At 56.2% G+C, this 24237-nt stretch overlaps 1 protein-coding gene across 3 annotated transcripts in view; it reads left to right on the forward strand.

Annotated features, from left to right (window-relative positions):
• IPO13 (importin 13) overlaps positions 1–24237 on the forward strand; it is a 30665-nt gene that overhangs the window by 551 nt on the left and 5877 nt on the right. For 2 of the 3 annotated variants that reach the window (XM_050306465.1, XM_050306466.1), the window contains exons 2-15: positions 8465–9201; positions 14440–14580; positions 14750–14891; positions 15788–15954; positions 16294–16414; positions 16729–16876; positions 17044–17225; positions 18080–18106; positions 18830–18964; positions 19197–19340; positions 19736–19816; positions 20409–20546; positions 20643–20739; positions 22572–22624. In XM_050306465.1, the coding sequence (XP_050162422.1) occupies positions 8465–9201; positions 14440–14580; positions 14750–14891; positions 15788–15954; positions 16294–16414; positions 16729–16876; positions 17044–17225; positions 18080–18106; positions 18830–18964; positions 19197–19340; positions 19736–19816; positions 20409–20546; positions 20643–20739; positions 22572–22624 (2313 nt within the window). The remainder of the gene's footprint in view (positions 1–8464; positions 9202–14439; positions 14581–14749; positions 14892–15787; positions 15955–16293; positions 16415–16728; positions 16877–17043; positions 17226–18079; positions 18107–18829; positions 18965–19196; positions 19341–19735; positions 19817–20408; positions 20547–20642; positions 20740–22571; positions 22625–24237) is intronic. The other variant, XR_007627676.1, reaches the window with a different exon arrangement.

Raw genomic sequence — 24237 nt, forward strand, 5'->3', positions numbered from 1 at the left:
TCAGTGTCTCCATCAGGCAGGGAAGGGACTATTGCCAGGTGCTGGAAATTGTTGAGTATTACGGTTGGGATTTCAGGGAGCGGATGGCCCAGTGATGTCCTTCTAACCCTCAATCCAGCCCCTTTGCTCCTGCTGATGCTCAAGGTCCTCCAAAGCAGTTGCAGGGCAACAGGAGCGATGCTGCGATTGCTGAAATCTGGAATCTGGGAATAGCCACGGCAAACCAAGGCCTACTGGCATCACACTGCTGCTGGGGTGAGCCCTGAGCAGCTGCCCTGTGACCTGAAGTTCATCACTGAGACCAAGCAGGGCACCACAGTGAGCACCCCGGGAAGGCAGCTGAGCAAAAAACATTCCCTTGGTCACCTTGGAGGTGATGGGGGCAGGGCAGCAGAGGATGCATCCCTGAAGGGCAAACAGCAAGAGATTGCATCCACTTAACCTGTAGCCAGATATCTGACAGACATCCATAGCTCTGTCCTCAGACAGCTGGTGGGAATCCCAGTGTCCTCGTTTTTCCTCTATAAGAATAGACTGAGATCCCTGCCAAAGCAGTGCTTACAGGCGTGCTGGTGGGCACACAGAATCATGGAATCGTTTAGGTTGGAAAGGACCTTTCAGATCGTCGTGTTCAACCATTAATGCAGCCCTGACAAGTCCACCACTAAACCACGCACATTTCACACATGTCCCTCCCCAGTAGGTTGCCTGGCCTGGCTGGAGGTGTTGGGTCAGGGATGTCAGGTTTGTAACTGGGCACTGGCTGCCTTCGTGGCTGCAGGTGAGACACAGCCCACCTCTTCCAGGGAGATAGAGACAGAGCATGTCCAGAGGGATTAACTGATGTCTGTAAAATGGTACATTCATGCAACCTTCTGCAGCTTATTCTGCATATATCCAGGGCTGCTGGATGATTTTGCCTCTGACTTCCTTTCTCCTCGTCACACACAAACCGCTCCTTTGTTTGCACCAACAATGAAGCGCACACTTGCCCGGCAAGGGTGGGCAGTGCCAGCGTGGGGGACACCCGGTGCTGGCTGGGTGAGGTGGGGCTATGCCGAGACGCAGCTTGTCCTTGCCAAGCTGCTCAGGATTTAGTCTCCTGCTGCCTGGGAGGAGGCAGAGATGCCCTCTAGGATGCTTCACCTCCCCTCCCCCAGCCCACTCGGCCTCTCTGGGTTTCTGCAGGCTTTGCCACCTCAGTGCTGTCCCCTGAAGGTGCAGCTGTGGACCTCCGTGGGGCTCTGAGCTGCTGGCAGGGGGCAGCAGGGGAAGAAATGTGGGGTGGGATCAGAAAAAACCCCAGAGGTTCAGAGCTCAGAGCCCTACTGTGTCAGTCTTTTCCAGGGAAGGCTGTGGGATGTTTCTGGTACAAAGCGAAGGAAAGATGGGCTTTGCTGGGGGCAGGGTTGGTGGGAGGCAGGTGGGTAGAGCTGCTTTGTCAGAGGTGATGCTGAGATAAATGACGCTTCTACTGGCCTGGGCTCTTCCACCTGCCAGGTTTTGTGTATGGCACTATTAATAACACTGAACAGTGATTAAAGTCAGGGTCTGACTCCACTCTGAGTCAGTTAGTGCTAAGAGCTGGTGTTAGGAACAGCATGAGGAGCCGGTTATCTCTTAAATCAGAGGGTCAAAGCCTTTTCCAGGACTCCTGCATGGAAGTGGAAGTCATCAGGTGTAGCAGTTGTAGCCAGGGCAGCCTCTGGCGAGACCATGCCTGTCACAGTCTTCTGATGGTTTTTGTGGAGAGGATTCATGTCCCTGGAAGACCCTTTTGTACCCCTGCTGTTGTTTATTATGCAGTGGGCTGGGCAAATGCCCCCCCAGTTTTGCAGAGCTCTGGGTGCCTGCGTAGCTGAAGAATATCATTACTGTGTTTATCCTGCATAACCTGTGCCAGAGAGAGACAGTTAGATCCCTCCAGCTGTGACCAGTGGTTTCAGGGAGGCAGGAGGGTGCGGGTGCTGGAGGCAGGGCCAGCTGACAGTTCTGAAAGCCTGCGGGCAGCAAGCTGCCTTTGTTCCTGAGGAGGTACCAGGTTCAGGTGCTGCACTTCAGGAGCCATCTGAAAGTTGCTCCCTGTATTTTTTTGCCTCTTTTTTCCATAAGGAGCTCTCTCTTCAGTGGGAAGGAGCAGGGCTGTTCTGAGGCTGAGCCGTTGTGGTACAGTTACTGTGTCAGCGTCCCCCCAGTCCCAGCCGAGGGCTGCTCATCTGCTTTTTGTTTTCTTCTGAGCCTGACCTAGATGCTGCTCTGGCTTCTCGGCACAGCTAGAGAAGGCTGCTGTGGCCATGCTGCCTGGACCTGCTGCGAGTCGGCAGCTCTGGGCTGGCTCTGCTGCCCCTGCACCTGCTGCTGAGTGGGGCTCTGCTGCTGCATTTGGAGGGAGAGGAGAAAAGGGAAGTCTGGGAAAGCCGAGGGCTTCAGGCTGTGAGGATGCTCAGCCTCCCATTGCCTAAACGGTGCAATCTGGTCTGTGACCTGCATGTGCCTTTGTGTGCCCAGGAGCTGTCCCCAGTGTGACTGACAGCCTGGCGCTGGGCTGATGAATCCTGCCCCAGTGAAGATGGATTGCAGATGTTCGGTCCCTGCTGGCTGAGTCCATCTCAGAGGAGCAGTGAACAAGCAAGGCTTGTGCCCTGAAATTTTGGTCTCCCTTGGGTCCGGGTTAGCAGCACCTAACACTGCAATATAGGACAGAAGAAGAATGCAAGACTCTCTTCACCTGTTCTTAGTGCACTTGGATCTGCTTTGGCAATATCCTCCTTTTTGAATTAAGCAAAAAAGCAGTGCCATTCGTCCGTGAATTTTCCAAGTGCCTGCTCTCGCCCTCTTTTTTTGTCTGATTCCTTCCAGGTCTTTCCTCCCTTGGCCTGCCTCTCATCCTCTGGGGTGTTTGTAATATTTGCTGACGTCTTTTCCCTAGCACATTAGTGGTCTGGCATCTCTGGGCCTTCCAGATTGCCGTGTGCCTCTCTGGAGATGCCTGATGAATGCACAGAGTCTCTCCGGCAGGATGGGTAGGCGGGGTGTCATGGAGCTGACATCCGGAGCCTACTGCGATGGGAGAGGGATGGCTTTGATCACTGCTCCTCGGAGATGCTGAGCCTCGGGGATGTGGCAGCTGCTGGGGCTGCCTTCCACCCGGGAGGATGGGGAGGAGAAACCCAAGTGCATCTGCTTTCTTCGGGTTATTGCCTGTCTTCAGAAACCTGATCAAGAGAATTACAAATACTTGAGGGTGGGGGAATGCCATCCACTGTCTGGTGCACTGCTGGCACAGCGGCTTGACCACTTATTCCTTGGAGGCAGCCCATGTATGTGAGATGTGGCAGCTGTGCTGGGAATGATAAGCTGGGGGCCTTAGGGGGGGGAGATTCTTGCAAAATTGAGGGAAGCTGCTTTCCACCAACAGGGGAGTCACCTTGTTTCATGTTTAAGCAGATCTTCCTGCAGAAGCAGATTCCAGCCAGAGCCAACCTTGGCTGAACACATGGCTGCTTCCTGTGGTGTGGTGATGATGGGATGAGAGGCCAGCACCTTGTTTTGCCAGGGCTTGGCTGAGCTCTACGAGGGCCATCGCTCAGCTCTGATGCATTATGGAGCAGGAGTGGGTGTGATTGGTGCCTGGGCGCCAGCAGGGACTCCTCTCTCAAAATGCTTGTGTGCTCCATCACTGAAGTGAGGGGCAGAAACACGGGATGGTGGACAGGGGTGTTCAGCTCACCATTGCAACTCATCCTGGGCTCTGCGCTCCCAGAGCTCCTCTCTGGTCCTGCTCACCCTTTGCTTGTTCAGACCCCTGCCCACCCTCACTGAGAGTGCACAGGGGCACTCCCCCACAGCCCCCATCCCTGCTCTGCAGAGGGCTGATGGCAGTGAAGCAGGGAGAGGGATGTCGAAGCTGCCGAGCTGTGTCTGGGCTGCAGCCTCTTCTGGATGGCAAAGGACTTGGTGTGGGCAAGCTGGGCCCAAAGAAGGGCTTCAGAGTGAGAGCACCTTTTATTAAGAGGGGGGAGAAAACCCCCATCCTTTGGGACTGCTGGCAAAATGTGGGTCCTTGAACAGGCGCAGCGCGCCTGGCAGCACACACGCCCGGCTTTATTTTGCATCCATTTGCTATCCTCGGCAGGCTGCCGCCTTCCCGGGGTGCTGGCTGCTCAGCCTGTCCCGCTGGGGCTGGGGGGGCCGTCTGCTGAGGGCGGGGGGAGGCAGGGATGATGTTCCCTCCGCTTGGCAGAGCCAGGGTAATGGCTGTGCTGTGGCAGGCCTGGAGCGCTGGCGGTGCGAGTGCGCTCAGCTAGAAAGGACAGCGAGAGACTGCGGTGAGAGACATCTGAGAGTCCTGCTGGAAGGAGGCTGGTGGTTGCCACTGCTGCCCCTGCCATGCCATGGCTGTGGGCACGGGGCATGGAGCAGAGCAGGAATATGTTTTGCAGCTTGCTGTTTCCCCAGCTGGGATGCAGACCTGATCAGGGCTGTACCTGCCGTCACCTCTGTGTGCTCAGCCAGGCTGGCCCTTGGAGGGTATCTCCCCATGGAGCCCCCAAGAACAGCAGGTGGCACACTCCTGTCCTGTGGGGTCAGAACTGTGTGTCTGGGGCTCCTCTTGGCATCCCATAATGGCACGGACACACCACCTCTGTGCAGGCCACCCCATATTAATGTATTTAGGCAGTGTGGTTGGGGGCACAGCCTGCTGGCACTGGGCTCCCTGCAGAAGCTCTGAGGGGTGAGGGCTGGGCTCATAGAAGATCCTTTTCCCTTGCAATGCCTGAGTGAAATCTAAGATCAGGTGCCTCTGCTTGGCTGTAACGCTCCTTGGACTGCTCCCCAGCCACGTCCCAAAAGAACCATCACGGGACCTCTGACCCAAGTCTTTTGGGCAAGCTGTCCTGCCCGGAGGCATCTTATTGAGGGGCTGATGCTGCTCCAGTAATTAAAGCCTGACTGAGGCTTTGGCCACAGCTTTTTTGAGCAGGGAAGAGCCATCATAATAAGCTTGAATTATTCTCAGCCAAGCAGAGCTGATGTTGGAGAAAGCTCCTTCCCTGGCCAAAGGGCATAGCTGACAGCCGGGCTGTTTACCAGCTCTCACGTTACAGATCTAATTGCAGAGGAGGCAGGTCTGGTGTCAGCCACCCGTTCCAATTGGAATCCACAAAGCCTCCCTGTTAGATGTCACTGCCCAATTTCATGCCTTCTGCTTCTCCTTCTTGGCACTAATGAGTTCCCCTTGTCATCTCCAGTGCTTCCTGATGGGCCTCAGGGTGTTGGCTGGTGTGGTCATGTCAAAGTTCAACAGCAGCCGGTGCTGGTACCTGCCCCTGGCGCGAGGGCAGTGTCTGTCCTTGCTGGGGAGGAGCATGTTCAGGTGCTCTTCTGCAGGGCACAGTGCCTTGCAGCCCTCAGCAGAGTGTGGTACTCAGCCAATGCACGTGGCAGACCAAGGAGAGAGCCTAGTCTGCTGCTCCCAGGGGTTTCTTCTGCTGCTTTGAGATGGGTTAGGATGGTCCTAGTACTCCTACCCATCACTGGAGGTCCTCTGGAAGGCTCTCCCATGTTGTGTAGAGCACCACAAGGGATGTGCTGTTGGTAGCCCTGGGGCCTGTGCTGCCTTTCCCTTCTCTGCCTGGTATCCTGCATGCAGGCAGGAGCAGTCATGCTTCTTTCAGGAGCCACCACAACTGGTCCCCTCCCAGGCAGGGTGCTTGGGGAAGGGGGCTGAGAAAGTCAGCAGCTGCTTTTTTTCCAGAATATTCTTCTGACTTCCAACAGCTTGCATCGTGAGGCTTCAGCATCAGCTTTGCTTCCATCCTCTGAATATCTTCTTGTAGTTGGTAGACTTTTTCATCTCACCACTCACCTTCTTTCCCTGAGGTGCTGAGCAGTGGAGGCTCCAGCACATGTCCTTGGAGGCCCTTGCTGGAAACCTCCCCAGGGAGGAGTGGGAGGAGTGGGCCTCTGGGATGGTGTTGCTGGGCGTGGATTTCTCCAGAGAGCTTGCTGGTGACAGTGGGCACTGTGCACAGGGTGGAACACGAGGGGTGCAGGCAAGGTGCTGGGGTGGTGGTGGGAAGGCTTTCCCCATGGCTGGAAAGCTGACCCTGCCTGGGAAGGGGTCTTGCAACCCAATTTGCAGCTGGGGAGCTTGTGGGTCAGAAACCCAGTGCTGGAGGCCAGGTCCGTCCTCCATACGTGGTGAGGTCTGTGCTTTGCAAACCTTGTGCCAGTTTAGGGGTTGGGGCTCCTGTGGTGTGTGTTCACATTGTGCCTCGTAATGTACGATGCATATGGAGTTTTTTTCTCTCCACATTTTTTAAAGTGTTAGCACTGTTCAAAATAGAAGAAATAGATTCATTAGGAAACGCTTGGGGGCATAAAAAGAGAGGCTGGGAAGAGGTAGGGAGGGGTCCTGGGCTAGGGAGCAGGCACTGCTGCCGGCCTTTGCACCTTGTGAAGGTGCCCAGCAAGCAGGGAAGGGAAAGAGTGGGTTGTCACCATTCTGGGAATCACAAGTGAGATTTATTTGGGGAAAAAAGCGCAGCAAGCTCCGATGGGAGCAAGTAAGAGACTGAGCCAGTAATGATTGGGAGCTCCAGCTTCAGCCCTGCTGCAGGATGACTCAGTCCTTAGCACAAGAGCAGGGGTAGGAGCCAAGTTCCTGCCCCCAGGAGTGGTTGAACTTTTAGCACATCTGCAGCTACTGGTCTACAGTGAAGTAAATTGTTGCTTTGTCAGGAGGGGATGGCAGTGGTTACCTCTGCCCCAGCAGCTGAGTGATGCTTCATGAGAAGTCTGAGATAGCTGAGAACAGAGTACGGGCCTGGACAGCTGCTGAGAGCTCGTGGGCTCCCCTTGGCTGCTCTGTTGGGACAGATTTACCTCTCCCAGTGTCTTGCTTATCTAGGGTTAACCTTTTCTGTGTCAAGATATATCTCTTAGTGGGTCAGACGCTGTCCCTCTGCAGCCCCTGTTGGCTGGCTCCGTCTCCTACGACGTACTTCATAACCTCTTTCTTTCTGACAAAGAGGTTATCCTCATTTTCCTCTGTCACAAAGTCTTGAACAGAGGTGTTTCAAATTATGGCCCAGGCAATGCCGACTGTGTAAGGTTCCTGCCATTTTGTCCTGCTCTTTGGTCTCACTCTGGGAAGCAGCAGGAGGGAGGCACAAGCACTTACTTGGGAAGCTTGTTCCCGTGCCCCAAGCTGCCAGCTCTGCATGCTTAAAAATAGGGTTTAAATCCTCTCCTGGGTACAAGAGCCACACAAGAATTTCATAGAGCTTTTTAGGGGGGAGGAGGAGGATATTTGAGACCTGGAGCCAGGGTGGGGACACAAAAAAAATCCTCTGCACCTGCTGGAACCATCCCCTGATTTGCTGGTGGGGTGCAGTGGATGCCTGATTGCCTGACAGATGCCATGGATTTTCCTTGCTCCTGGCATGTGCAGTCAGCGATTTGAAATGAAACGTGCTGTGCCAGGCAGAAAACCTCGCTGCTGGAAGATGGAGTTCAGGCAGGGGTAGTTGCTCTTCCCCTCCATGTGCAAGGACGTTACTGGTTACCAGTTGCACCCACTCAGGATAAGTAACTAGTTAATATTGGGCTTCAGATCTGTATAACATTCCTCTGCCAATAATGCCTTGCAGCCTGTGTGAGGCTGTTCATGTGGATCTGAGCTCTGGAAAGCAGTAAGTAGATCTCCCAGAGCTGTGGGAGCAGGTAAGTGATGTTTCCCTTCTCCATATGGAGGGACAAACAGAGCAGCCATGGACTGTCACAAGAGATGGTGGCAGAGGCAGAGTTAGATGCTGGCCCTCCTGGCTCAGCTGTAATTAGATGGGTTTGGGAATATTTCAGAGGACTTCATGCAGGGATTAAAATCCCTGAGCTTAGTGACTGTGGGTTTGCAGGAGTCTGTACAACCTGACAGACAAAGATCTGCAGAGGCTCTTGCACTCCTTGGGCTCACCGATGCGAGTTTTGGACCACGGGTGCTCCCTGAGAGCCGGTGCATCCACAGCACCTTTCAGAGAGCAGGTGTGGATGGAAGCCAGGAGTGCTGGTCTACCACCTCCCTTACAGCCCTTATGTGGCAGAGGGTTCCTGTGCCCACCCCCTGATGGCACATCAGCAGGGAAGCATGCAGATTCGGCATGAGTGAAGGTGAAGGTGGGAAATGACTAAGGAAAAGAAATTTCCAGAGTGAAGCATAAGAGCAGGGGAAAAACACTTTGCAGGTCCTCTCCTGCTGCCAGATCACTCTCGCTTCACTGAGTGTCCAAGGAGGGAGGCCAGCTAACACAGGCTGTTGGGGGAGGAGGGCTGGCTTTGCAGGGCAGCCTGAGCACTGGCCTCCACTCCATCCCAGTGAGCCTTCCCCATGAGCATTTCCCAGGCAGGACAGGCCGCGTTGGTGCTCCTTGGCTGCTCTAGGGTGCTTCCCTCTCTCTTCCAGGCTCTCCATCAGCTGTATTATGACCCAAACATCGAGAACAAGAACTTGGCTCAGAAATGGCTTATGCAGGCACAGGTGTCCCCCCAGGCGTGGCACTTCAGCTGGCTGCTCCTCCACATGGACAAGGTGCCCGAGATCCAATACTTTGGTGCCAGCGCTCTCCACATTAAAATCTCCCGTTACTGGAACGACATCCCTGCTGACCAGTACGAGAGCCTCAAGTCGCAGCTCTTCACCCACATCACCCGCTTCGCCAGCGGCTCCAAGATCGTGCTGACCCGGCTGTGCGTGGCGCTGGCCTCGCTGGCGCTCAGCATGATGCCGGACGCCTGGCCCTGCGCCGTGGCAGACATGGTGCGCATGTTCCAGGCGGAGGACTCCAACGTGGACGGGCGAGCGCGGTGCCTGGCGCTGCTGGAGCTGCTGACGGTGCTGCCCGAGGAGTTTCAGACCAGCCGCCTTCCGCAGTACCGCAAGGGGCAGGTACGGAGTGTCCTGGCGCAGGAGTGCGGCTCTGTCTTCCCTTTGCTGGAGCAGCTGCTGCAGCAGCAGGACTCCCCGGGTTTCATCAAGCAGAAGGTGTTGAAGTGCTTCTCCAGCTGGGTTCAGCTGGAGATCCCGCTGATGGACTGCGAGAACCTCATCCAGGCAGCTTTCACCTCTCTGCAGGACCCAGAGCTCTTCGACACGGCAGTGGAGGCTGTGGTCAATGCCATTTCCCAGCCTGATGCCCAGAGGTAAGGGCAGCCTCTCCTATGTGCTGCAGGCTGGTGCTCCTGGGCATCAGTGGGGGAACGGGGTGGGAAGGTGGGCCCCGGAGGTAATGATGACAGGGTTTAGAAGTGGGAGAATGTTAAAAAGCAGCTGGAGGATATTGGTTTCTCATGGTTGGTCCTGGAAGGCTTTGCACTGTGGCTGACTTGTAGGGACCACGTGGTCTTGAGCAGCTGCAGCCCATGTCCACCCTCACCTCTCAAGCAGACGAGGATGCTCGCTTCGGGCCCCTCGTGTCAGATCCTGCATGAGCCGACCAGAGAGCAGCTGCCCTGGGAGTTGAGAGACCCTCCTCTGCCTCGTGCTGCTGGTCTAGCCAAGGAGCTGATTCGATGCAGAGATAATAAAACCAGATCTGTCGGTTTTCTCCCTCCTCCTGACTCCAACAGCTTGTGCCAGCCAAGGACTCGTCCTTTGTCCGTGGCCATGGCTGGCCCTGAGCAGCTGAGCTGGGAGCTGGGGCTGGGGCAGGTCCGGCTGGGGCTGCGCTGTGGGGCTCCGAGCTCGTCTGCTTGGCTGCGTTGTCTGAGCAGCTGTCAGCTCTTGGGACCAATGCCTGCAGAAGGACAGTACATCTCCGGTTCCCGTGGCCACATCCCTTCCTGGCTGCTTAGCAACCTTCCCCTGAAGAGGAGAGTTTCCTTGAAGGCTGAGCTGAGCCGCCGCCACTGTGCATCCCTGTGCATCGCTGCGCATCGCGCAGGCTCTGACCCTCTGCTGCTGCAGTTGTGAGCCCTGGTCCTCCTCTCGGTTTAGGGCAGGGGCATCCAGCGTGTTCCCCAGCTCTAGGGGCTGTCCTTTTCAATGAAATGGGGTTGCATCTGTAGGCTGCAAGTCCTGGTGCACAAAGGGACCCGTCAGGGTTTTAAGGTGCTGCTGGGTGTGGGGAGGGTTTGCCTCATGTGCTAGCGTTCAGAAGATGACAACAAGCCGCTTTTTCTTGTGCCTGGCAAAGGTTGAGGACCAGCCCAAATCCTTGTAGCAGGTTAGGTGCAGAAAATGAAAAGGTGTGAGAAGGTCACCTGCAGTTCTGTAATGTTGGACTCTGTCTTCCTCCTTTCCATTTCCTATGAGTCTCAGAAGTCCCTTGGGTGTGATTCCATACCTGTGTGCAGGCACCTGTCCCTACAGCACTGTTGTTTGGTCGCATTAAAAGGATGAGTTTTCTGTTGAGCTTTCCAAGTGAGTTTTGCTGAGAAGTGTGACTGACTGTGGGGTTTCCTCTCTGCTCCTGTGCTGACCCTGCCACGCGGTTTTTGGCCGTGTCTCGTCCTGCCATGCTGGATGTTCCCTTACAGCATCATCATTACTTGCTTTCCATCCTTCTTCCTGAAGGCATCAGCAGCCACAGCAGAGCACCCTCCTGTCCATAGCCATGTGGGCAGTGGCCAGGCCAGGGCAGGCAGCTGGCCTGAAAGGCTGCCCAGTGTGTAAGCCGGGTGCAGCCCCTGCCCCGGGGCGTGGGGACAGCGGTGGCATTGTCACAGGGACGCCCTGCCAGGCGGCGTGTGGTGTCGGCTGCTTCCCAGCCCCGGTGGGCTCTCTCTTCCCCTTTGTCCCTTGTGTCCTCTATCCTGTGTTCCTCCTCCCGCTTCCCCTGGTACCGGCTGTCCCGCCCCTCTGGCTTTTGTTTCTCAGCCAAAGTGGATCCAGCTCTTCCCAGAGCCCCCAGGGAGTCTCCTGACCTTTCTGTCTCTTATCTTGACAGTCTGGGAGATCCCTGCTGCGTTTCAGCTGCTCTCTTCCTCCAAGGTCTCTTGACTTCGTTTCTGCAGGGCCCTTGGCTGCAGGCTCGGAGCATCCTCGGCATGGGCTGCTAGCATGGTCCTGTCCAGGGTTTTGTAGGGCATTACTCTGTGAGAGGGTTAGTCTTGGGGCTTGCTGCTTTCCCATGGGTTCCCTGAGTGTTTTGGACCCTGTGTCTTTTCCCCATTGCTCCCTCCCAGCTGTCTTTATTGGTGTTGCTGCAGAGGTGTTCGTGCAGGTGTGCTGCTGCCATCAGCAGAAGGCTCAGTGGGTCATGAACTTGGCTCCTGATGCTGAGGGTTAGGTAGCCTGTGGGTCGTCTTCCCAGGGGAGCACCACCTTGCAAGGTACCTCTCGCACTGCAGCACCCATGTCAGGTGGAGAAGGGCAGGGGCGACCTCATGGGCAAGGACCACCTGGCCCTGGTGCTGCCTCACTCTTGGGTAAGTCACCTGTGCTGGCAGCTCCCATTTCCCTGCTTGCAAGCAGCAGCAGGTAGTGTCCTCAGCTGCCTCAGAGGTGTTACTAGAGATGATGCCCCAGAGTTTTGTAGGAGCAAAGTGTTTGATCTCCTTACCTGGCAAGACAAGTGGAAGCTGTCTGCTGCCCAGAGAAGGGGTATCCTGGGCATCGCTTGAGTCTGGATGCCACTCCTCTGTTAAGATACGGTGTTCCTGAGAAGAAACCTTGGAGGCTGGGCCAGGAGCTGTCACTGGAGCATTTCTGAACACACCTCTGCTCTCCAAGGTGGTGGGAAGCTCCTGAGTCGCTGGAGGGGAGGAATGGAGATACTGTTGCATCTCATTTGCAGAGGAGAGGCTTGGGCTGGATTTTCCGTCTCATTTGAGGATTATCCCCTCAGCTAAGTGGGTCAGAGAGCCTGGCAGCGCGTGCTGCAGGGGGAGAGCTGGCGTGTGGCACTTGGCCGTGCTCCTGCAGCGCAGTGGGTAGTGTTGGAGTGGGGTAGGGACCTAGAGGTACATGTAGACGTGGTGTATGCCCGTGGTGGGAGTTACAGAGCATGGATGTTGGATCCTGAGTTGCCTCTCTGAAAGCAGCAGGGTGTTGCTGCAGTGGTGGAGCTGGCAGGATTGCCTGGTGTCCAGCCCATCCCTTTCTGGTCTTGGCACCTGGTGCTGAATTCCTGAAGAGGAATTTCACTTGAAGAGTTTTTCCAAGAGCTTCATTAGAAACAGGTTTTTAATAAGATTGGGTTAGTATCTTATCAGGACACGATTCAGATTTTGGATTGGGAAGGATGAGATTGTCCCATATGAGCTGCCCATATCTCCCATCTGCAGGTTGTCCCCCACACTGTGGTGTGGTTTGGGAAGGGTTGTGGGAAGAGCAGAAGGAGGTGCTGGTCCCATGGAGGGACCTGCAAATCCTGCAGTTCACTGGGCTTTGAGAATGGGCCAGACAAACTCGGGAAAGCAAAATTTGCTCAGCTGCTAAATACCAGGATAGCAAATCTTTCTCAGGAAGGCTAAGACAAATGGCTGGAGGGAAATACATGGGCAAGGGTCACCACATGACTGCCATATTCATATACTCTTTCACAGGCATTCCCAGTTTTTGGCTGCTAGAAACAAGCTGCTCAGCTGGGCATCCAGGGGCTTGTCTGAGCTGGATGTTTTTGTCTTCCTCTGCCTGACACTGGGGTGCTGAGGGTGCGAAGTGGTGGCTGGCAGCAGGGATAGCAAATGCAGTGTCTGCCTCCTTGCCTGGGGCAAGCCCTGCATCTGGTCAGGGATGTGGTATCAGGAGCACTGACTTGGTGGAGTGCCCTGGGCTCCCTCCTCCTGCTCTGTCTGACTTAGCCAGGGATCTTGAGTGACTGGTTAAAACAGCTCACCGAGAGCAAACCCTTCCCTCCTGGCTGGGGACTCTTGCATCCAAATTGCCCTTAGGTCTGCAGAGCAGTGAGCAGAGCAAGGTGGTGCTCAGGAGACATGGTTCACCCAACATTTTCTAGAAGTCTTCAGTAACATGGGATTGCAGCATGGAAGCAAATCCAGGTGGTTATTTCTGTTGGCTGAGCAGGGAGCCCAGAGGAACAGCTCGGGTCCAGGCATCTGCACTGTATTTCAAGGTAACCAGCAGAAGCAAGATCCTTGTCATAAATCCTAAAGTCAAAAACATTCCTAGGGCAATGTGTGCCCAGTGCTGTGGAGGAGGGATGGCTTTACCCAACACTGGAGCAGTGTTGTTCCCTGGGCCTTTTTGTCTGGGCACTGCCCTGGCTCCCTTGGGCTGATCCTGCACAGGGAGAGAAGCTGGTGAATTTCCAAATTCTCCATTGTCACATCGCTCCCACACAGGGCATCAGAGAGCTTAAAAATGGTTTACACAAGGATACCTGTCCCCTTTGCTGTCTGCTTTCCTCTGGGGGAGAGGGGTGAGGGGAGGCTGACCCCCCACAGCAGAGAGGGAAGCTGGAAGCTGGGATGACCACTGGGACTGGAGACACCGTGTTCCCTCTGTGTTCTCCTGCTGACTCAGAGAGGAAGCTGCCACCACCAGCACGACTCTGTCCCTGCACTGATGGCACCAATGGCTTTGTTCTCTCCTAAGTCATCCACAGCCAGAGCCACCCAGCCGCTCCGGGGTGGACATGTGGCTGTCCTGTCAGCACTCACTTCTCTTCCCCAGGGTGGGCACAGGAGAGCTGGCGCCGTGTGTGCCTCCCACTCCAAGCATCCTCAGCCCCGCACCTGCGTGTGGGGGGCGGGCAGGGAGCGCACGCTGCGGCTGCAGATAACACGCCTGGGCGGGCAGGGAAACGGCAGGGAAAATGCAGGCTGCTCGTCAGCCTCCGGCACGGCCTCTCTCCGGGGGCCCTGGGCTGCCTTTCACCTTGGCTGCCTCCTTCTCGTTGCCTTGGTTACCATCCCTTACAGGCAGCGGTGCGGAGGGGAGGCTGATGGCTGATGTGCAGGATGGGAGGTGGGAGGGCTGTGCCGCACTGGGCTGCGGCAGCCCGGGAGGGTGGGGGCCAGGGCTGTGCCGGGGGGGGCCAGCATTCTGCTTGGGGAGGAGTCCTCCAGCGGTTCATCTGCCCACTTCAGCTGCCCACTTCATCCCAGACACAGTGCACGGTCTGGATATGCCTGAGCCGGAGACTCTGTGGTTTCCCACTGGCAGCTCGGGCTGCCCCTGTGCAGATCTGAGGAGTGCAGGATGTGAGCACGGGGAGATGAACCCCGCAGGTCTGCCCTCTTTCACTGTCCTCCCGCTCCCCATCGAGGCTGCTGTGTGCAGGCACAGCTCAGTCACAGGTGGTGGCAGTGACAAGCTGGGGGTGCTGGCAGCCCTGCTGGCAGGTTTGGGTGAGCACAGGCAGGGGCCCACACCGTGGTGCAGTGGGGGATTTGCACAGAGCTGATGGCTGCTGGCTCAGCCCTTCTCTTCGCTTGCAGAAACGCCAGCAAGGTGATTCAGGCTGTGCTTTGCAGGTACGTGAACACCCTCCTCAAGCTCATCCCGCCCGTGCTGGGGCTCCAGGAGCAGCTGCGCCAGGCAGTGCAGAGCGGGGACATGGAGACGTCACATGGCATCTGCCGTATCGCTGTGGCCTTGGGGGAGAACCACTCCCGGTGAGTGCTGGGGATGGCCCCCAGGACAGGGAGTGAGCTTGCAGCAGCCTGCTATTCCCCACAAGCCGCTCTGGCCACGGCCTGTCCTGCACCCAGGGGGCATGTGACAGGGCAGAGGAGCTGGGCTTACGGTGGAGGTGCCATTCTGACTGTGCTCTCTGCTTCTCAGGGCCCTCCTGGACCAGGTGGAGCATTGGCAGAGCTTCCTGGCCCTGGTCAACATGATCATGTTCTGCACTGGCATCCCTGGACACTACCCCGTCAATGAAACCACCAGCTCCTTGACACTCACCTTCTGGTACACACTGCAGGTCAGTGGCCAGCGTGGGCATCCTGGAGGCACCAGTGCATGAGGACTGGGGTCTGGCCTGGCTGCATTTGGTCCCAGGGATTTCCAATGTCTCCACTCCTTGCCCTGCACTTGCAGCTGCCGCATTCTGCCACCAGTCTTCCTTAGAAGACTTAAAAGTGTGAGCCCTTCTTTAAGGGCCTCATTAACATAACTAATTAAAACTTCATGTTAATTTTTTTTCCCCAGCAGCACACCTGGTTGGTCGGCTCCTTGCTGTGCGCCTGGAGCAGGCAGGGAGGAGAGCATGGATGTAGTGGCTGCCCAGTGTGGGGTCCCTCTCCCAGGGCCAGTGTTTCTGTGCCAGCAGAGCAGCCCTGCCACGTTGTGCTCTATTTTTAGCTCCTGTTCATCCCTCAGCTCCATTCCTCCGAGATCTAATGTGGTGTGGCTGAGCATGGGCAGGGAGGAGGGTGAAGAGCAGCTCCACTGCTGCGTGAGGCCAGGCTGAGGCTCCCACTGCCCCTAGCGGCTTCTCTGGATAGGTCTGAGGTTATGGATGTGGGCAGGAGAGCACTGTGCTCAGGCATCCATCCCAGCCTGCCTCGCAGCAGTCCGAGGCACATGTGCTCCTGGTGCAGGCTGCTCCTGAGGCTAGGACATGGCAGGACATTGCCATAACGGTGCTATCTGAGGGTCCACCCAGCTGCTGGCATCTTGCCTCCAGATAATGCTGCCTCTGCAGAAGAGCTCAGCATCAGGTGGACCTTGAGGAGCTGGAAATGCAGCCTCTAAGGCGTGATAGGTCCCACCAGCCCAGAGAAATGTCCCCGAGTCCCTCGTGCAGCAGGCATGGTTAGCTCTGTTTTCCTTTCCCTGCAACACCTGATGTATTTATTCCTCCTCTGGTGCCTCCAGGATGATATCCTCTCCTTTGAGCCAGACAAGCAGGCGGTGTACCAGCAGGTCTACAGGCCTGTCTACTTCCAGCTGGTGGATGTGTTGCTGCACAAAGCCCAGTTCCCCTCCGATGAGGAGTACGGCTTCTGGTCTTCAGATGAGAAGGAGCAATTTCGGATATACAGGTACAACTGCAAGGTTTGGGTTTGCTTGTCAAGCAGGTGAGAATGCAGGCAGCATCCTGCCACCCTGGAGACTAAATGCTGTGGGATGAGCCAAGGAGGGACACAGAGGAGATTCCTTCTGTTAAGGGCTCTTTGGTGGTGGTGGTGGTGGTGGTGATGTGGAAATGAGCTGGTGTTTTGGCACAGCACCAGTTGCCCTGCCCAGGAAGCCATGGGATCACTCTGTGCTGGGGCAGTGTGCTTGCATGGGGCAGCAGGAGGGAAAGTAATGTGTCCACACCTGGAGCCCTCTCTGCATGGGCTGGGGACAGCATTTGGAGACCCCTGTGTTCTCTGCAGGGTGGACATCTCTGACACGCTGATGTACGTGTATGAGATGCTGGGTGCTGAGCTCCTGAGCAGCCTCTATGACAAACTGGGACGTCTCCTGACCAACACGGAGCAGCCGTCCACGTGGCAGGTGAGCGAGGGGACCCGGGTGCCAGGCTGACACCGTGACACCTACCAGCCCCTCAGGGACCAGTCCTTGCCATGGGGCACTGAGAGCAAAGGGATGTGACAGGTGAGGAGCATGAGCACCTTGCCAGCACACATGCAGGCTCTCTGAGATCTGCTGGGGAGAGGAATAGGTCTTCTGCCTCCCTGTCCTTAGCGCTGCCAGGGATCAGCCTCCTCAGCCACTGTGGCGTATCTGAGCTGGTTCTTGGAGCTGGGGCTGGGTTGGGCATCAGGGGTCAGTGCGTGGCTCTGATGGTGTCTCTCCTGCCCTGGCAGCACACAGAGGCCTTGCTCTATGGCTTCCAGTCCATTGCTGAGACCATTGACGTAAACTACTCCGATGTGGTGCCAGGACTGATCGGCCTCATTCCCCGGATCAGCATCAGCAACGTGCAGCTTGCTGACACCGTCATGTTCACTATCGGTGAGGTCTTTGCTCGCGCGCAGGCTGGGCTGGGGACGGGAGGCCCCTCTGAAACCACACCTGCCCAGCAGTACCAGTGGTGAAAAGCAAAGCTGAGCATCCTGGGACACAGGGAGCAAGAGCCTGCAGTGTAGTCCTGCAGTCTGATCCCGTCTGTGTGTGTCCAGGGTCCCTGTCCGAGTGGCTGGCTGATCACCCCGTCATGATTAACAACGTGTTGCCGCTGGTGCTCCAAGCCTTGGGCAATCCCGAGCTCTCCATCTCCAGCGTCTCTACCCTGAAAAAGATCTGCCGGGAGTGCAAGTACGACCTGCCACCTTATGCTGCCAACATTGTCGCTGTGTCGCAGGTAGGAGCTGGGTGCAGGTGGATGTGGGATGGTGACCTGGGATGTGCTCCATGCCCTTTCCTTTGGGAGGATCAGGGCAGGGGGACACAAAGGAGCAGTTCAGGGCATCGTTGCTTGGCACAGGAGACTTGTCTGTCCTGTTCCTAGGCCAGTAAACCCATGTGGCAGGCCCTGTGTCCTGCTGTGAGTGCAGAAACGGCAGGTAGTGACAGACATGACTGCCAAGGAGTCTACTGGGATTGCACTCGGGTGTCTGCCCTTTCCCCACGGTTTCCTTTGCCGTTGCTGGGAGCAGCATCCTGCCAGCTGTGCACCTTGCCAGGCAGCTAGTGCCACCTGGGGAGTGTCCTGGTGGTCAAACCTCTCCTTGGAGACTGAGCTGGTCACTGCAGTGCTTGGGTAGCTTGTCCTGCAGTCCTTCTTGGCTCTCAAGATTTAGAGCAGATGGGGCTCAGAGTCCCGAGGCACTGGGAGAAAGGCTGGACTTGGGTGAGCTGCCAGAGAGTGCATGGGAGCAGACAGGTGGAGGACATGACTCTGCTGTTAGAGCCTGGGGCACACTGTCACTGGAGTAAGGAAACCCTGGCTGAGGTTGACTCCTTGAGCCATCCTACTGTAGAGTCTGTCTGAGCCAGGGGCTCCTCTTGCTGGGTAGCTGAGTGGGCTGGCTCAGGGAAGAGCTTATCAGGGGACAAGGATTTTACTCTGTGGTGTGTTGTGGGGAGTACATGCTGCTTGTCAGTGCCTGCACTGGTGTTGGTTGTGTTGTTGATCTCCTGCATCAGTCCTGCTTCCTGGAAGTGAAAGGGCCTTTCTGCAGCACTCACCCTCCTCTTTCTCTTTCCTTTTGGCAGGAGGTGTTGATGAAGCAGATTCACAAGGTAAGAGGCTGACTCACACCTCTGTCTGGTTCTACTTTCCCCCCGTGCCCCCTTAGCCATGCTCAGCTGAAGACACGAGGGGTGCCATGCCAAGTTGGGCTGTCCCCAGAGAAGAGTTCAGCACTGCCTCCATGGTGTGCAGGACCAGGAGAACCTGCTGGCTGCCTCTTCCTGTGCTGCCAGGCCTGAGGGGATATGTCCCCTAGAGAGGGAAGTGCCCAAGGAGGCTTAACTCTAGCGGTTCGCAGTCTCTCCAAAGCTGAGGATGCCAAGATGGCAGGAATGTCTTCAAGAGGAGAAAGAAGGGAGATAAGTGTGGGGACAGAGCCCAGGCTCTGCCTGTGACCAGGCCAGGGTGGGATACTTTACCCCACAGGGGCTGAGACAGGCTGTGCAAAGGATGGTGTCTCGAGGTAGGGTGAGTGATACCAGCGTGGAGATCTCTGGACACCAACTGGTCTTTCCTTGGCGGGTGCTGGGAAGAGGCCAGGTGTGCTGATGGCAGAGCTCTTGTTCCCTGGGAATAGGAGCTGGTAGGGAGCTGTTCCTCTCTTCTGCAGTGAGATGCACCTAGAGTGACCCAGATGGAGCAGCTCAGGAGCTGCAGCACACCAGTCCTGGCTTTGCTGGCTGGGCCCCTGGCAGCTGTCTGAACTAGAAAGTGTGTGGTAGGGCTGTGGGCTGGGCAGTGACCTGCCCTGTTGTGCCTTCTCTCTGTCACAGACAAGCCAGTGCATGTGGCTGATGCAGGCCCTTGGTTTCCTGCTTTCTGCACTGCAAGTGGAGGAGATCCTGAAGAACCTGCACTCCCTGATCACCCCTTACATCCAGCAGCTGGAAAAGCTGGCTGACGAAACGGTGAGTGCCTGTGTGCTGCCTCCCTCCAGAAGTGGCTTCCTCTGCTGGCTGTGGCCCTGGGGCTGCTGTGTTGAAGCAGCACTCTGAAACATGGGCTCAAGAGAGAGCACAGCGCAGGGAACCCCTCTCTGGCACTTTGCCTCTGCAGTCCTGGTTCCTCAGCATCCCAAAGACATGACTGTGATTGAGCAGTGCAGTCCGTGTCATACTTTGGCTTTATTTTCCCTGGCAGCCCAATCCCTCCAACAGGCTGGCCATCATCCACATCCTGGGCCTGCTCTCCAACCTCTTCACCACCCTAGACATCAGCCACCACGATGATGACCACGAAAGCACAGAGGTCAAGAAACTGCCAGTGCAGCAAGGACCTAACCCAGTGAGTAGAGTGGTAGTTGATGCTCTTTGTGACAGCCTGGCCAAAGCCTTGCTATTCTCTGCTGGTGCCAGGAAAGGGGGGTTAATGGGGAATACAGTGTGTGCCAGCAAGAGGGTAGTGCTGGTGCATGCCAGCTAAAGCAGCTCCTTCAGCTCATCCCACAACTCCTGAGGTGGGCAGAGGGACTTGCCCCTTGGATGCCTCTTGGCTGGGTGCTGTTCTGGGTACTGCCTGCCAACTGTGAGCCATGCCAGGCTGCTTCAGCAAAAAACTGCCCAGTTTTGGAGAGGGGAGGTGGTGCCTGAAGGTTTGAGTCTAGGCCATGCTTAATCTTGAATCTTGCTTCCCCAGTGCTGTGGGAGCCAATTCTCTTCAACGTCTCTCGTTCCTTACAGGTGGTGGTGGTTCTTCAGCAAGTCTTCCAGCTCATACAGAAGGTTCTCAGCAAGTGGCTGAATGATGCCCAGGTGGTGGAGGTAATCAGGCTTCTCCTGTGTACTGCCTGCAGCTCTGTCTGTCCTTGCAGACCTGAGCTGGAAACAGCAGAGGACAGACTCTGGGTGATGGCATGTGAGAGGGATGTCTTGCTGGGTTGTCTGGACCAGTGCTGCTTGCTGTCATCAGCAGTGCCTGGCCATTGTTGTGTGTCTTGTGCCTCCACCAGCTCCGCTCCTCTGCAGGAACAGAGGCTCTGCCATGAGCAGGGAGAGGGGATCTACCCCTGTGTTCCCTAAGAGGATAGCTCTGCTCTGACCTGGACCTGTGCCATCTGGTGTTTGTCCAGTTTGCTCAGTCCAGTAATGTCCATGTGCAATGTCTCACCAGCTGCTTCTCCCTGGCCCTCAGGGAACCTTCCTGCTGTGGTGGGAGGGTGTTTCCTGGTCACTGGCAGCATCCTGTGCTTCAGGGCAGGGCACTGGTGTCAGAGCAGGTCTGAGCTCTCTGCCTGGCTGGTCCCTGTCCACATTGCCAAGTCTTCCCTCTCCTGGGACCAATTCATCACGCCCTGACTGCCAGGAGAGGTCTCCTGGTGCCTACTGCTCATCCAATGTCCCTCTTCTCCTGCAGTCTGTCTGTGCCATATTTGAGAAGTCTGTGAAGACCCTCCTGGACGATTTTGCCCCCATGGTGCCTCAGCTGTGTGAGATGCTGGGGCAGATGTACAGCACCATACCCCAGGTCTCTGCCATTGAACTCACCCGGCAGGTACAGAGCTGTGCTTGGGGCTGGGGCTGCCGCTCCCAGGGAGGCTGGGAATGTGCAGGGCCAGCAGCAGCCTCAGTCCTTCTCTCTCTCTTGCAGCTGGTTCACATCTTTGCCCATGAGCCTGCCCACTTCCCTCCCATCAAGGCCCTCTTCTTGCTCGTTACCTCAGTCACACTGACCCTGTTCCAGCAAGGTATGTGGGATCAACCGCTCTCCGCGCTGGGGCTGTTGTCAGGCTTTTGCATGCATGGAGTCTGGAGGCGTCAGGAATGGCTGTTTTCACTCCTAGCTAAGCTAATGGGGCCATCTCTCTTTCTTGGATTCATCCCAACCCCTGGAAGGTGGGTACCTTCCCTGAAGGGCAACAGAAGCAGGAAACCCCTGGGTGCTCTGGGAAACCTCTGTACTGCCATGACAGCCCTGCTTCTGCAGCAGGGCTGGGTGTCACATGCTGCAAGGGTCTAGCCAGAGCTCCAGTCCAGCTTAGCAGGGAGGCTGTGCCCCCAGGGAGATCCTGGGGCTCTCCTGGAGGCCAGCACTGCCTGTAGTGGCCTGGAATAAGGCCCTGGTATGAGCAGGAGGTTGTGTGTGTGAATATCTGGGAAATGACCTTTTCTGGTCACCTCAGCTGGCCACCGAGTCACCGCCGTGATGCTGAGGATGCTGGCATTCTCCTGCAGGGCAGGAGCCCCCCTCTGGCTCACTACTCACTCTACAAAAAGCAAATGGGGTTAGAACAGGCTCCTTTGCATCATGGCTCCCCTCAGCATCTTGGTGATTTGCCCTGTGACAGGGACAAATGTACGTTGGAGTTGCTGGCTCTGGTCCTTCAGCACCACCACATGCGTCCCCACGGGGTCTTTGCTCACAGCCCGGTGCCAGGTGGGGTGATGCTGTCCCCCAGGTCAAGGCTCAGAGCTCTCTAAAGAGGTGGGAGGAGACATGAGGACCTTGCCTCATCATCACACCGTGGCCCGAGCATCCCACTGTGCTGAGGTGTCACTGGGATCAGTAACAAGCCGTCCAGGCTTACCCGGAATCAGGTCCCTGTGCTTGTACCAGCAGTGTGTGGATGTGTCTGTGCTGGAACACTTTTGCCTTGGTGCCAGGGAGGTGGCAGTGCCTCCAGGCAGCAGCAGCAGGCAGGGAAGGGGACAGAGCCCTAACTGTGCCAACACTTGGATGATAGCTTTGCTCAGGCAAGCGGCTGTTCAGCTTGGTGTGTGCCCAGGGCTGTCCCCTCTGGTTGGGGGCCAGCTCTGAGCAGGGCGAGCCCCTTCTGCTGAGCCCACGGGGGCAAGAGAAGGGGGATGCCTGACCCCACAAGGGCCAAGACGTGAGTGTGCACAGTCAGATGCCAAGGTAGGGTGAGTGGTGCTGGCACAGAGACCTCTGGGTGCTGACCTGCTCTCCCAGGAGGATGCTGGAGGAGACCTCCAGGAGGGTCCTGGACTCGCAGTCTCAGAGCCCATCTGGGAATGGGGTGGGTGTGTCTGTGCCAGGGACTCCTGAGCAGCTGATGCTGGTGACAAGCATGTGCACGCCTGAGCCCAGCCAGGTCTGTCAAGCGTTTGCTGAGGTGTTGTCGTTCACTTGCAGTTACCTTCCAGGACCAAACAGTGCTCTGAAGACACCCGCTCAGTCCCCACAGTGCAAAAGCTCTAATTCTCCTTGTGGAGATGGTGCCCAGCTAGCCCCTGCTCCTCCTCTTCCTCCCCAAGGACACGAAGATCTCCTCCTTGGCTCTGCAGCACCCAGGTGCTAGCTGGAGACCCTGGGGCTTTAGACCCTTTCCTTTGCAGTTTCTTTCTGTTCTTGGGTTCTCCAAGTTTCATGATTTTTTGTATGTTTTGTTTCTTTAACTTGCTTCAAGCTGCTCATGTTGCCCATCCCCTTCCCCACACACCCCTCCTCCCTTACACTCCTGTTTTCACTTGTAAATTCTTTCTGTATCACATAACTATATGATGTTGAGTTGCTGTTTGTATGATTTTTCTCTTAAGTTACATCTTTATTATATTTTAGGGCCCAGGGATCATCCTGATATTGTTGATTCATTTATGCAACTCCTGGCACAGGTGTGTTTTAGTTTCTTATTCATTCACTTTCTGTTCTCTCTCTTTCTCTTTTTAATTCAATTTAAACCTATTTTTAGCTTTCTGTTGACAACGTTTTTTTTTTCCTTTTAGTTGAATATCGAGTTTCTCCATCTGTTTCCGTGGAAGTTGAAAACAAAACATTCTCCTTTAGTTCTGGGTTCACACCATCCCCAGGGCAGTGCCCGCCTCTGCAGGGCAGCCTCCAGCTGCCACCCCCTCACCGTGCAGAGCCGGTGTGGGGCGCTTGAGGCTGCTGCTGCAGTCACCCTTGGGTGACAGACAAATTAGAGCATTAGGTGGATGTTTTCTGACCCATTTACCTGCCCTCTGATGGGTCCTCTGGAGCGGGGACAGGCTGAGCTGCTGCCTTGCCCCAGGGCCAGTGGGAGGAAGCCCCTGCCCACAGGAGCAGGCAGCTGCCAGGGTTTGCTTCTGAGCAACGTGCTTGTGGTGGCATCTGCACCTGGCAGGTGCCACATGTCCTCCCGTCCCAGCAGCCTCTCGGGGTGGTGGCAGCTCCTGCACAGGGAGCTGCTGGCTCGGTGGTGCGTGGGGACGGTTTGCGTTGACGTGGCAGGGGCCGCGGGCAGGCAGGTGGGGCTGGCACTTGTGGCAGGGCTGGCAGTGGGCAGGCAGGGCCAGAGCTATGCTGTGTGTGTATATACACCTGCTGGGAGCAGCAGGAGCCAGCCCACTGTGGCCCTTGAGGGAGAAGCCCCCATGTCCTTGATGTACTCAGTGCCCCCGTCAGAGATGTGCTCCCTGACACCTACCCACAGGTAGCACCTACCCCCGTCAGAGTTGCTTTCTGCTGTGTTTCTGTAACGGAGAGACCTCTAATCACATGTGCTGGACCAGTGGCTGTGCAGGAACGCCCCCCGAGGCAGCTCCCAGAGCTGTGGCCTTCCTGCCCTTGCTGGTAGCCTGGGGAGGGTGCCTGGCATGTCCAGGTGCTAAGCTGTCAGACCCCTCTGACCCTCCCATGGGTCCTGAGGGATGGAGTGGGCAAGGGGGCTGCACCTCACCCCCGGGAAGGGTGTGCTTCACATGGTTCTCACCTTGATGCCCAGATCCTGCTGAGACCCACTGCAGCTCAAATCCATATTGCAGCCTTTTCTTCCCTGCTTTTCCTCTTGAAAGACGTAACATAATCAAGATTATCAGAAAGCGTTCTCAGCTTTTGCTCTGCTTTTGGTTTTGGAAGCCATGACCTTTTAACAAGGGTTTTGAACAGGATGGTAAATGGGATCTGTGCCTGAGGTTTGTGGTGGTGTCCTCATTGCTGATAGGACCTCTGTTCAAGCACAGTGCCTGGTCTGGGGCACAACATTTCTGTAGATACAGACCAGAAACCACAGAGAAAAGCATCTGGGAAGATGACCACCTTGTACACGTGGTGGGGAGAAAAAGCTGATGGGAGCCTGAGGAACTGATGAGAGCATGAGTCTTGGAATGTGTAAAAGGTAATGTCCCAGTTGTAGGTAAATTCCCCTTTTCTGTTCTTGAGTGGGACAAACAGTAATGGGTAAAGGATCCAGGTCTGGCAGGGAAGCACTGGAAGATCACTTGGGGAGCTGCTTTTGCATGGAATA

This window comes from Myiozetetes cayanensis, unplaced genomic scaffold (assembly GCF_022539395.1).
Source record: "Myiozetetes cayanensis isolate MyiCay16 unplaced genomic scaffold, myiCay2020 scf12, whole genome shotgun sequence".
Taxonomy (NCBI): domain Eukaryota; kingdom Metazoa; phylum Chordata; class Aves; order Passeriformes; family Tyrannidae; genus Myiozetetes; species Myiozetetes cayanensis.